Source organism: Bufo bufo, chromosome 5 (genome assembly GCF_905171765.1).
Source record: "Bufo bufo chromosome 5, aBufBuf1.1, whole genome shotgun sequence".
NCBI lineage: Eukaryota > Metazoa > Chordata > Amphibia > Anura > Bufonidae > Bufo > Bufo bufo.
In genome coordinates, this window is record NC_053393.1 from 76,940,930 (window position 1) to 76,954,460 (window position 13,531).

The window sequence follows — 13,531 nt, forward strand, 5'->3', positions numbered from 1 at the left end:
ATCAATTTTAACTCGGGCAATTGGTTGAGTGTTTGAGTCATTGCAATAAAAGCATTCCCCAATCGAAAATGTGCCATGGTCCGCCACAGGAAAGACCACTCCACCCTGTCGAATGCCTTGGCAGCGTCCAGAGACAGGATGGAGTGGTCCGGACCTCCACCCCACCGACAGGTTCAAATACACCCCATATAGATTCGCCTGAATCTGTCTCCCAGGTATAAATCCTGTTTGGTTGGAATGAACCAGGGCTGCAATTATCCGTTTAAGACGGTTTGCTAAAGATTTTGCAAAGATCTTATAGTCTGTATTAAGGAGTGATATGGGCCTGTAGGACCCAACCTCACTACCATCCTTATCTTTTTTTTTTTAATTGCCTCCCTTAAGGATGGGGGGAGAGAGCCATAACTACATGATTCATTTAAAACTACTTTAGCATGGTATCTATACAGTTCAAATGGCAAGCCATCCGCCCCAGGGGAAGAATTATATTTAACGGAACGCAGGGCGCCCTCCAAATCTGCCTGTTGTAGGGTGATCAAGCATTCCGGTTTCCTGAGGCGAGAGAAAAGGCATTTCTAATTGGTCCAAGTAGTCATCGATTTCAGAAGGACTCATATCATTTTTAGATCTATATATCGTGGAATAGTACTCAACAAATTCCTGTCTGATCTGATCTGGATCGTTAACTATCTGGCCCCGAGTGTTCCTAATATGCCTAATTTTTGTCCCACCCCTTTGATTGGCGACCAATGCAGCTAACCGTTTCCCTGTTTTCCCCTCCTCACTAAAGCGTCTCTGTCCTTGAAAAAAAAGTTTATGTTGGGCCTTATTTACCATAAGAGTCCTAATACTGTAGATTAGCGGCTTTCAATTGTATGCGAAGAGGGTCCATAACGTATTTCATCATCTCGCCCTGCAACCTCCTAACTGTCTCCTTCATTGCATTTTCCTGCTTATGGAACTCCGCTCGTTGTCTTTTTATTTTACCGCAATAAAGGCCCCTAATATAGGTCTTCAAAGCGTCCCATACAAAATGGATATGGGTTGAGCCCTCGTTACGATGCCAAAATTCAAGGATCTCTTCATTGATAAAATCCCGCTCACCAATAACCTCCAACCAATATGGATTCAATCTAAAGGCTCTATTAGGACCCATATTTGACCCTACTCCCCTGAGCAGAAGCAGAACCGGAGAATGGTCAGAAATTCCGTGCAGTTCATATTTCATCTTCACAATTTGATCAGACATAGCCCCATTTGCGAACGCTAAGTCGACATTGACCTGTACGTCCGGCCAAAGCATGAATACACTCTTTTTTCTCCATACAAATAGCGCCAAACGTCGACCCATGCCAACTCTTGAGTAAGAGTGCCCAGAAGAGATTGAGTCTGCCTCTGCTCAGAGGAGAGAGATACCCTATCCAGCTCCGGATCCAAAACTGCGTTAAAATCGCCTACCAGCAACAGCGGACAGGGAGGTTTGCTACAAGTAAACGTAGAGAGCAAAGATAGAACAGTGGACGCAAATGGGGGATGCACATACACAAAGGCTAGAATAGTCTCCTGCCCACTCCACTGACCGTGGAGGAAGACAAATCGACCCGCCCTGTCCACCCTAACATCCAACGAATGAAAATCAACCCCGTGATGGATATACACACTCACACCCCTCGAATATGATGAGAGGCATAAGTGGTATTCCAATTTCGCCCATCGCCTTTTTAATTGGGGGAGCTTCTCAACCGTTGCGTGCGTCTCCAATAAGGCCACTGTTGCCGGGAGATGCCGAGCAATAACATCAGCCACCACTGTCCTTTTAATTCTATCCCCCAGCCCTCACACATTCCAACACAGAACCCTATGCGTCATTATAAGCTATCACAAGACAAAACCGCCCACAGACCGGCAGGAGGGGGGAAAGAGGTCCCCTAGGCCCAGCGACAGCAGCTAGCCCCCCACCCCTTCCCTTTCCCAAAGACCCACCCCCCACCCATAACCACTACCCGAACCCACCATTTGGCTCACAGAGAATATTATCCCCATCAACCTCTTCCACTTCACCAACCCCCACTCCTCACTCCACCCCACTGTGAGGTCAACGTGTAGAAATACAGACCCCATCTAGAGAGTTATGAGATCCCCGCGGGGGCTACAGACCGGCCAAATCAAGCCACTGTGAAGCCTCTGTGGGTGTAGAAAAGAATTGCACGGACTCGTTATAGACAACCCTGAGTTTAGCCGGATACAACATCGCGTACTTTATGTGTGCGGAAATTAATCTTTTTTTGACATCATAAAAAGAACGCCTTTTATTTTGTGTCTCACAACAAAAATCAGGGTATATTTGAATGTTATTCCCTTCAAAGCCTGTTTTAAGGAGTTCTCTTTTGCGTCTGAGTACCCAATCACGATCCTTGGAGCAGACTTATCTAGCTAATAAAGCCCTCGGGGGTGCACCTGGGGTGGGCTTCCTCAGAGGGATTCTATGAGCACGCTCTACACAAAACGTAGATAGATCATAGTCCGATACCAATGTTTGCACCAGCCACTTTTGCACAAAGTCCGCTGGGTTCTCTTGTTCCACCCCCTCAGGGAACCCCATCAGTCTTATGTTATTCCTTCGAGATCTACCCTCCAGATCTATCAATTTGTTTTTTAAACCAAGACATTCTTGCTCCACACCCTCAAGGCATTTTTTTGTTAAACCCAGCTCCTTTTTCACGACCACTGTCTCCAACTCCAAATCTTTCACCTTTGCTCTTAGTTTTGTAAATTCATCCCTAATTATGGTGATATCCCCTTGTAACGCCGCCATTGTAGTTGTTAATTGAAATACGGTGCTATTAGTCATATTTACTGCCCCCAGAATTTCAGCTAATTTATTGTTAACACTGTCTAGGCCTTCCCTATCAACCTCCTTAGCCTCCGTGGAAGCCGACGTTGTAACAATAGGCTTATTTCCTCCCAATTCAGGATGGCCTCCGGCTTTTTGGGCGCCCCCCCCCCTGGTTTTGGGCATTGGAGACTGCAAAAATTTATCAAGACGCGCTTGGGGGCTAGTCCCGGGGCCTCCTTTCGGGGGACTCACCCCCCTCCACCCTGATTTCCGAAACTTAGGGGGCATTATAACTAAGTATTTTACCACACTATATCATAAAGCGTGACCAGAGTATACATTTATAGAGGGAAAACCTAGGGAGAAAAAGGAAGTTCACTTCATGCAAAATAGATCAAAAGCATACAACCATATCCGTATTTTCAAAGCATAATAGTAAACCGCCTATTGGAGAGAGAGTAAAGATTGAAGCAGGTTGGAACTTAAATGTTGTTATAAGATAGATATATTTAAACACTCCATTCAGTCCAAGTTAGTCGAGGTTAGTCTCTGTTAGTGCACATAATATATTTAAGGTTAGATGGTTAAAGAAGGGGGGTTGGGCGTCCCACAGTACAGCAGGGTGGCCCCTTCAAGTCTCACCAATCTTCAGTCCTTTTCTCTTGGTTTTCTCAACGAAAGGACAGCATAAAAACTGCCAGCCGGGCCTGAAAGGTTCCAAGAATATAAATCAGTACAGTTCAGTGCAGAGCAAGAACGCACGGGCTAAGGCAGCGGCACATAACGTGCAGGCCTCTCCACCTCTCACAGGGATCCAATATTCATCCCCGACTGGGGTAGTGCAGAGATCCGGTCGAAATATTAATTACGTGGCCACCCCAGCATCGGGGGCGAGTATGGGGCCGTATCCGAACCTGGGGCACTCTTACTCTCACCCAGTGCGCCCTTCAGCCCTTCGGCCCAGGACAACAACAACCTTAGGGCCCCAATGGAACTCTACTCCCCACACCCGCACCACACGCCGGTACTGAGAGGTGGAAGCAAATCTGCCAAGTATCTATGGCCTCAAATCAGTACAAGTTAGGGGCACCCGAGAGCGTAAAAAGGCTGCGTCTAAGTCCGGCTATACGCCCTCCATCCGTGTCCAGGTCACACAAGGCCCATATACTAGCCCGAAAATTAACCAGCCCCGAGAATGCTCCTTTAGTCCGGTAGCTCAAAGTCACCCAATATTAAATGCCAAGGCTCCACCTCATATAACAGCTTACAGCAGAAGGAAATAATCGAATAAGGCGAGCACACAGCAGCACCCCAAGCTTCACCCTGTCATCCAGCCATCCTGCTGAAGACTCGCGGGCGACGGAGATGTAAGCGGAGCTGTAAGCAGTAAGGAGAAGTCACCTGGACATCGGCGCGCTGCAGCGGGAATTAAGGCGACGATGGAGTGATACACGCGGTAGACGCACCGAGGAAGGTGGCCGCTTGATATCATCCGGACATCCGGCATCCGGCGTCCCACAGAGACTAGCGGCGGAGCGGTGGAGCGGTGGAACGTCAGAGCAGGAGCGAGGCATGGGGGCGGGGCGCAACACGTCCTACGTCATGCCACTACGTTCATACCTATTATACCTTATCTCTGAGTAGGCTTCACTACTGGTTCTGGTTCACAATAACTGATGGAAATAACTGACCAGATAACTGAAGTGTGAACGTGGCCTTAGTCAGTATTTATAGATTTCAGTTTGGGTGAACGAACTGCCGGAGGATGCGCCTGATTTTTGACGAGGCCTGCACCTGTCCATAAATTAAGCACATCCTTTAGGTGCAGTGCAGGGGATATCAAGAACAGTGTACCAGATGCCAATCTTAATAAATCTTTTCCATTACAGTATATCAAAATTCTTATCAAACTGATAAGAATTTACCTAAAAGTGTGGTTATGAGCTGGTTATGAGATAACGGCTACAGATGCACCTGTCAGAGCAGTTCCCTGACGAATTAACTGTGAGGCAGAGAGCAATAATCTGTAGATGCACCTGAACTGAAAGCTGTTGAGAAAAAGAGCAATCGAAAAAAATGTTTTAGTCCAAAATAAGTTGACAAATGCCCCAAAAAGTGTCCATAGCGTAACTTTTTTTTTTTCTCTAGTCATTTACTTTTTGGCGACATTTTACCAATTAGTGCACATATATTGTAGCTTTTGGTTCAGTCCAGCTGGCAAGCCTTCCATTAAGCATGCTTCATAGATGATGTTTTGTTGGAGTAAAGCAATGACTAAGCCATCTTTATAACCCAACTGTGAAGGTCCTAAAGGGAATTTATTATCACCTCTGCCTAAAGAAAAATGTATTATAATGTGGGGTATATTTAAGGGTGCACCACCAATGAGGCCAGATGAGGCGATCGCCTCAGGAAGCACCAGGATGGGGCAAGAGGGGAGCAGCCGAAGGGCCATGGGCTGAAGGGAAGAGGTTAGGTTAAGAAATTGGCAATGGGGGGGGGGGGGGGGGGGCACCGTTTCAGTTTTTGCCTTAGGCAGCAGAAAGGCTAGGTGCACCCCTGGATATATTAATAGACATCCAGAAAACATCCAGGCCCCGCAGGTACAGAGAGTGCTGACTTGACTCTTTGAAGATAGACATAAATGGACATAGTGTATGTAATTCTCAGTTTTCATTTATGAATCACCCAAGGAAAGTAAAGAAACCCTATCCAGGTGCCCGAGCCTAATGCAGAAAGCAGCTGATGAATGGAGGGATGTGGCAGTGTAGCGATCAGACGACGTGTTAGAAGTAACTTGGTCTTCTAAAACCCCGAAACATCAGCCACACCATCCTCAGCAGACTTGAAAGCTTAATGACTTCAGACACTGTACTGAAAATGCAGTTTACCACTCCTTGTGAATTTATTGCAACGCCATGTACTTGGAAAAAAGGATCTTGCCAAATAATTCAGGGAAACTTCTGTGGCCAAGGTTGATTCAAGTTAAAGTGTCCAAGACGCAGAGAACTCCAGTTTTAATAGGAGCATTAAAATAGACAAATGTTGATATCTTTATATGGCCTGTAATCTGAGAAGTTTTTCCGCAAAGTCGTTCCAAGACGAAACATTTATACAAGTCAGTCTGGAAAGCCTTCCAATAAATATTTTTAAGTGCAGACTTAGTTATCTGTAAAATAGAAGAAGACTTTTCTGTTTGTATTATACCGGAGCAAGTACATTTGCTCAGTGTCCTTCATAGCGCCTTGAGTATATGGACGTCTGGTAGAATCTTCTACAGATAATGGCTCCAGCAGCTGGTAGTACAGAGAGTTCTGCTTGACAAAATTGTACAGTAGTTCCTTCTTCTTCTGTTCCTCTCACTTCTAAGGCAAAATTCACACGTTGCATTTTTTCTGCAAAATTTTTTAGTAGGAGGTCATGAAATCCTACTGGCACATTAAGTTGGTATCACATCATAGACAATGGGGGCATATCACTAGGATATGCCCCCATTGTCTGATAGGTGCGAGTCCCACCTCTGGTACCTGCACCTACACCGAGAACAGAGTGGGTAAAGGTGGTGGAGGGCGCACGGCGCTTGTGCATCCGCCCTCCATTCATTTCTATGAGGCCGCGGAAAATAGCCGAGCATCTTAGAGGGAGCTAATCTGTCAGACACCATGCCATCTCTCTAAATAGTCTGAACTAAGTAGCGAGAATATGAAACACTGAATTCTCTCAACCTAAATGTTAAGGGCATCTTTCAGCAGATTTGTTCCTATGACACCGGCTGACCTGTTACATGTGCACTTTGCAGCTGAAGGCATCTGTGTTGGTCCCATGTTCATATGTGCCCGCATTGCTGAGAAAAATGATGTCTTATTATATGCAAATGAGCCTCTAGGAGCAACGGGGGCGTTGCCTTTACTCTTAGAGGCTCTGCTCTCTCTTCAACATTTTTCTCAGCAATGCAGACACATATGAACATGGGACCAACACAGACGCCTTCAGCTGCCAAGTGCACATGTAACAGGTCAGCCAGTGTCATAGGTACAAAACTGCTGACAGATGCCCTTTAAGAAAGACTGTCTTCTGCATGTAGTTAGTCTATATTTACAATATTAGTCATCTTATTAGAAACGAGGAATTCAATAGAAATCAATATTTGTAATATTTATCCTTCTCCCAATAAGGACTCCTCCAACCTTTTTCAGAAATTTCACACCCAAAATCTTCATGTCTCTTGGGTAGATCTGAATGTGCTACATACAGCATAATGCTCATTCAGTGCTCATTTCGGACATCCGGACCGAGCACAGACCCACTGAACAAAGTCAATGGATAAATTCACATCACTTGTTTCATGGACCACCTGTCCGTTCAGAGGAGACCATAGCACGCACCATTTTTATCAGCTTTACATGCCAAACTGGCCCATTAAAGTAATGGATCCATGAAAAAATGGTGGTGGACATCATCCATCTGCTGTCCATCTTTCACTCATGATAGCCTTTACACTGTAGGTATGGCATTGTGGTGTTTGTAAGTTATTTGATTGCCTTTACTTTGTGTCTGTTTTAGACATGGGTCTTCCAGGTGTGTGCTTCATCCTTCCACTGCTCTTTCTGGCTGCGGGGGCGATCCAAAAACGACAATCAAGTAGACAAACTGAAGCAGAAATCCAAGCTAACGTATTAAGTAAGTCATTGCATTGCCATTTTATCACTTACCACTTCCTCTAAAAAGCCTTGAGTTTACAATATGTAGCTATGTTATTTGTATGGCTGAGATTAAAAGGGCTTCTCCAGGCTACAGGTATTGATGACCTCTCCTCAGGATAGAGCGAAGAAGGACTGGTCCTTCTTCGCTATATACTAGTGGGACGCGTGCACCACATGCAAACCGCAGTGTCGACCCATCTTCTTGGACTCTCCTCAGAATAGGTCATCAGTATCTGATCGGTGGGGGTCCGACACTTGGCACCCAAACCGATCAGCGTTTTTTGGCAGTGCAGGAAGCTATACAGTGTACGGATTGGAAGCAGAAGACCCTGCATCGGCGTACTGCGGCGCAGACCCCTCTACTTGAATGGGATTTGAGCTGCAGTACCCATGAACGTCCACTACACCTTGTATGGAGCTGTGCTCCGTACTCAGTATAGTTTTCAGCGCCACAGCTGCGCAAAAGAGCTAATCAATGGGGGTGCTGAGTGTCGGACCCCCACCGATCTGATATTCAAGACCTATTCTGAGGATAGACCATCAATATCTGTAGCTGGAACAAAACCCCTTTCAATAAAATTAATAAATATTTTTCCACCATAATTTTTCCTTAACTAGGGATTAGCAACCGAGGCTTCAAATGCAGGATTTCTATGTAATCCCCTGATTAAATGATTAAATAATAATAAGAAGAAATCCTTTTTGAATGCAGAACTGTGACTCATTCATTCCAATTTGACAATTTCCCTAGATTTCAAGCAAACTTTGTCCCCTTGCCAAAATACACCATGGAGGGGGAGTACATCCTATTGACTTTGGAGGTGTCTCTCAGTCCTGGAAAGAGTCTATGAATAAATGCTGTACTGCAAAAACAGACAGTATAATGCAAATAATATTCTTTTTCAATAATAACGTTGCTTTCTTTGAATATTGTTATATACTAACCGAGAAATACAATGAGGGAAATGCCTTATTCCCTCTACGCCTGTTTTTGGAATAGAAAACTCGCAAATGCCCTGGATTTGAAGTTTTTGAAAGCCATTGTGACTTTTCTAGTTGCAATTGGAAATTTTACACCACCCTCACCAAGTAGTGAGAACGGAGTGTGAGTGGGGCCATCAGTCCCAGCTCATTCATCATTATTGATGCCAAATAATGACTGAAATCTATGGTAGGTCTGAGCTGCCAGAGGATCAATGTAAATTTTAACAAGGCCTCATTAAAAATTACATGGCTCCTCTGCAGTGTAGGCCCCATCAAGACCGGCGGAGCAGATGCCGGTCTGGATTAATCAGGGCCATAGTACTTGTATAGTTTCTTCACTGAAAATATTGATATATTACATATATAGTTGAAAAGCATTTATATAAATGTAGAAATAAAAATTAACTAAAATGTCATAATCTGTCTAAATCTGTGTTAGTGAGCACTTCTCCTTTGCCGAGATAATCTATCCCACCTCACGGGTGTGGCATATCAAGGTGCTGATTAGACAGCATGAATATTGCACAGGTGTGCCTTAGACTGCCCACAATAAAAGGCCACTCTGAAACATGCACAGTTTTGTCCTCCTGGGGAAGGGGGGGGGGGGTGTCAGAAAACCAGTCAGTATCTGGTGTGGCCACCATTTGCCTCACGCAGTGCAACACATCTCCGTCGCACAGAGTTGATCAGGTTGTTGATTGTGGCCTGTGGAATGTTGGTCCACTCCTCTTCTGTGCGAAGTTGCAGAATATTGGCAGGAACTGGAACACGCTGTCGTATACGCCGATCCAGAGCATCTCAAACATGCTCTATGGGTGACATGCCCGTAAGTATGCTGGCCATGCAAGAACTGGGATGTTTTCAGCTTCCAGGAATTGTGTACAGATCCTTTCAATATGGGGCCGTGCATTATCATGCTGCAACATGAGGTGATGGTTGTGGATGAATGGCACAACAATGGGCCTCAGGATCTTGTCCCCACTGCCACCATGGGCCACTCGATCCACAACGTTGCCGTCAGCAAACCGCTCACCCACACGACGCCACACACGCTGTCTGCCATCTGCCCTGAACAGTGAAAACCGGGACTCATCCATGAACAGAACGCCTCTCCAACGTGCCAGACGCCATTGAGTGTGAGCATTTGCCCACTCAATTCGGTTACGACGATGAACTGCAGTCAGGTCCAGACCCCGATGAGGCCGACGAGCATGCAGATGTTTTGTGTATGTAGAAAATGTTTCAGATCTTTAAGTTCAGCTCATGCAAAATAGGAGCAAAAACGAATGTTGCGTTTATATTTTTGTTCAGTGTACAAATACATGACTGAAGGCTACTTTCACATCTGCGTTTCTATTATCCGGTATTGAGATCCGTCAAAGGATCTCAATACCGGAGAAAAATTATTCAGTTTTGTCCCCATTCGTTGTCAATTGGGACAAAACTGAACTGAGGGACTTCCGGTTTCGGCGCTGGGATGCAGGACGCGGAGTGAGCTAGCTCCGGGCGCCCCTCCTCCTAATATCACCTGCGCTCCGTTCCTAGCGGCAATAAAGGGCTCCAAAGGATTCCCAGGAGACCCCTCACAGCGGAGGCCACCGGTCCATGGACCGGTATTTATTATGGAGCGGCAGATGGTAAGTAAAGAGCGGTGCAAAGCAGACCGCAAGCACTATGTTGAGCAAGATGACGGATTCCCGCCCCACGTCACCGGTTAACATCAAAGAAGCTGAGGCCACGGCGGGTGAAAGCGGCATTGCAAATAACGAGCTGGCCAAAATTGACTACAGGACCCTGGCCATAGAAGTGGCCACGTATTTAGCTCCAGAAATCAAGGAGACACTTTCCAAGACTCTTACTCAGTCTCCCCATGAGCTGCATGACACCGTAGCGAGACATGCTGCAAGCATAGAGGAACTGGAGCAAAGGGTTGCAGTAATGGAGAAGATTTATCCAGATCCAATCGAGATGCTCAGGACCTATATAAGCAAAATATAATCTTGAAAGACCGTCTGGAAGACCTGGAAAACAGGTCCAGGCGGAATAATCTGAGGATAGTGGGTCTGCCAGAAAGCATTAAACAGCCGACCCTAAAAGAAATATGTGAGATCGAGTTGCCACAAGCCTTAAATTTGGATGGGAGGCACAACGTTGAAAGAGTTCACCGCGTTGGGCCTGCTATAGAACTGCAAAAACTAAGGGGTGCAGACACCCAAAACCCCGCACCAAAACCGCGCCAAGTTATTATGCGATTTCTGGACTATGGCAACAAAGAATCCATTCTACGGGCCTTTAGAGCTCGCAAAGGGCCATTAAGGGTGAGGGGCCACAACATCCTGATATTCGCTGATTACTCTGCTCTGGCAGCAAAGAGAAGGCGTGAGTTCAGCCATATCTGCTCTGAACTTTACAAAAAGCAAGTTAAGTTCCAGTTATTATACCCGGCAATTTTAAAAGTGACCACCATGGATGGCATCGTCAAAACCTATCATGACCCTGATTCAGCAGCAAAGCTTCTTCGATCAAGCGGTCAACATGGAGACCCAAGACAAAGAGGAAGATCCCCGCGACGACGTCAGCAGAGCAGGGAACTGTCGAGGAGCCCGTAGTGGAGACGTACACCTCCAGCAGACAGATCGAGATGGGACTGGGAACTAGTCCCGGTGGACAAACGGGATCCTCGTCCAAAGAGAAGGGACTCCAGGTCGAGATAATCTCTTCTCTACAGGTAGCCGAGGCTGAGCCTGGCATGGGACTTCTACGATTCCTTTGATGCTAGCTGAGTGAGGTGGTGGCGGTAGCTCATGATTGGTTAAATACGAGATATATGAGTGACCGAATACTGCATGACTTTACATGTTTTTATATCTGGTTCTATATGTTTGCGGTTCATATTCTGGATGTTATGGGGGAAGGGGGGCTAGGTTTTGTAGCCTAGAAAAAAGGGAAGTCATGAAGAAAGTAGAGAGGGCAATATGTTTGTTGCTAGGTTATTCATGTATCAGCTGACGCTCATTTTACGACCTATCAAGTATCGGGTTATACTCATTTAGTTATGAATCTTGTCATTAGAATGCCTTATAATCGGTTTAGGGATATATATGAAGATTGTTAGTTGGAATGTAAGGGGCTTGCGCTCGCCGCAGAAGAGGTGGATGATCCTCCGTCACCTTAAAAAAATTAAACTGGACATAGCCCTGCTTCAGGAAACTCATCTGGAAGCAGGAGACTTTGGGAGAATGAAAAAATTGTGGGTCGGGCAGGTGATTGGATCAGCCTCCTCTGAGCGGAAAGCGGGAGTTCTGATTCTGTTTAATAGAGCGTTTAAGTACAAGCTGTTGGGTTCTGCCTCGGATGACAAAGGTAGATGGGTCAAGGTCTCATTACGAGTCCAAAATTCAGAGTACACTATTTATAATGTATATGGTCCGAACTCCAATAATTCACAGTTCTTCAGGCTACTGGAAAGCAACTTACTCACTGACAAGACTTCAAACCTGGTAGTAGGGGGCGACTTTAATTCCGTAGTGGTAGGGCGGGAGGATAGGAAAACTAACTCAGATGAACGTAAGGGAAACACTGCTCAGGACGCAGTTTTAGGGCCTTTAATGGAATCGGTAGGACTAGTGGACCCCTGGCGGCAATTTCATCCAGATGAGAGGACTTTTACCTTTTATTCTCACGCCAGAGATTCATGGTCACGCATAGACTATATCTTAACCCAGGGCTCTCTGTCGGGCTTGGTGGAGCATGCTGATATCGGTGACATTGTTATATCGGATCATGCTCCGGTAACCCTGACCTTGAGAGACACATTCCCTAAAGGCACAGATTACCTGTGGAGATTCCCCTCGAATTTGATAAGTAATGAGGATTTTACCAATAATTTAGTGGGATGGTAGGAAGAATATAAGGAGGATAATCAGACCCACCTAGATGCCCCAGAACTCTTTTGGCATGCATCCAAAGCGGTCATAAGGGGGCGTATCTTGGGCTATGTATTCAACAAAAAGAAAGCCTGTCAGCAGTTACTGGAGCAAGCAAGTATCAGAGTCAGGCAAACATATAGGAAGTTCATTGACCTACCCTCAGTAAAAAACAAGGCAAAATGGGTGGAGGCCCGTCAGGCTTTTGATAAGTGTGAAAAGGACAGAGAGTCTCTGAAACAAACACAGTTTGAGGCTAAAATGTACAAATATGGAAACAAGGCCGGACGTTTGCTGGCTAATCTAGCCAAGGGTCAGAGAAAACCTCAGTTTATATCTAGCCTCAAGGATGATAACGGTAGGGCAGTAACAGACCCGGCTGGTATAAATGAAATTGTGGGCCACTTTTATGCGGCCTTATATGATGATGCCTCCCCATCTCCTCTAATTGATACTTTATTAGATCGTATAAAACTACCCGCGGTAAATACCGAACAACTCCAGAAATTAAATGCTGACGTTACTCTAGAGGAACTTCAATCTGTTATTAAGGGTCTAGGAAATGCTAAAGCCCCGGGACCTGATGGGTTTACAGGGGAATATTATAAGGTGTTGCTATCCCAGGTCTCCCCTATATTATTGCAACTCTATAATGAAGTACTTAAGGGTAAGGCCCACCCAGATAAGGAGAATGTATCTTACATTAAACTTCTACCCGAACCGGGAAAAGATCCCCTATTACCTAGCTCGTATAGGCCTATTTCCCTTATAAACGTAGACACGAAAATACTGTCTAAAATCATAGCGGATAGGCTGGCAGCGTTTCCCCCATCTCTGATAGGGGCAGAGCAGGTAGGATTTGTCCAGGGTCGCTCAGCTGTTATGAACATCAGAACGGTTCTAACGGTTCTGGATAGGGTCCATCACAGGCCTCAACCTGGGGAAACACCAGCCATGCTCACCTTAGATGCCGAAAAAGCCTTCGATAATGTCAGGTGGTCATGGCTGGAGGCGGTACTGGACAAACTAGGCTTCAGGGGAGCTTTTAGAACATTTATTTCCAACTTATATGAGAACCCGAA

General features: G+C 45.7%; 1 protein-coding gene across 2 annotated transcripts in view; it reads left to right on the forward strand.

Moving 5' to 3' along the window:
• MATN2 (matrilin 2) overlaps positions 1-13,531 on the forward strand; it is a 166,335-nt gene that overhangs the window by 32,213 nt on the left and 120,591 nt on the right. For both annotated transcript variants that reach the window (XM_040431256.1, XM_040431257.1), the window contains exon 2: positions 7,400-7,516. In XM_040431256.1, coding sequence (XP_040287190.1) covers positions 7,400-7,516 — 117 coding nt within the window. The remainder of the gene's footprint in view (positions 1-7,399; positions 7,517-13,531) is intronic.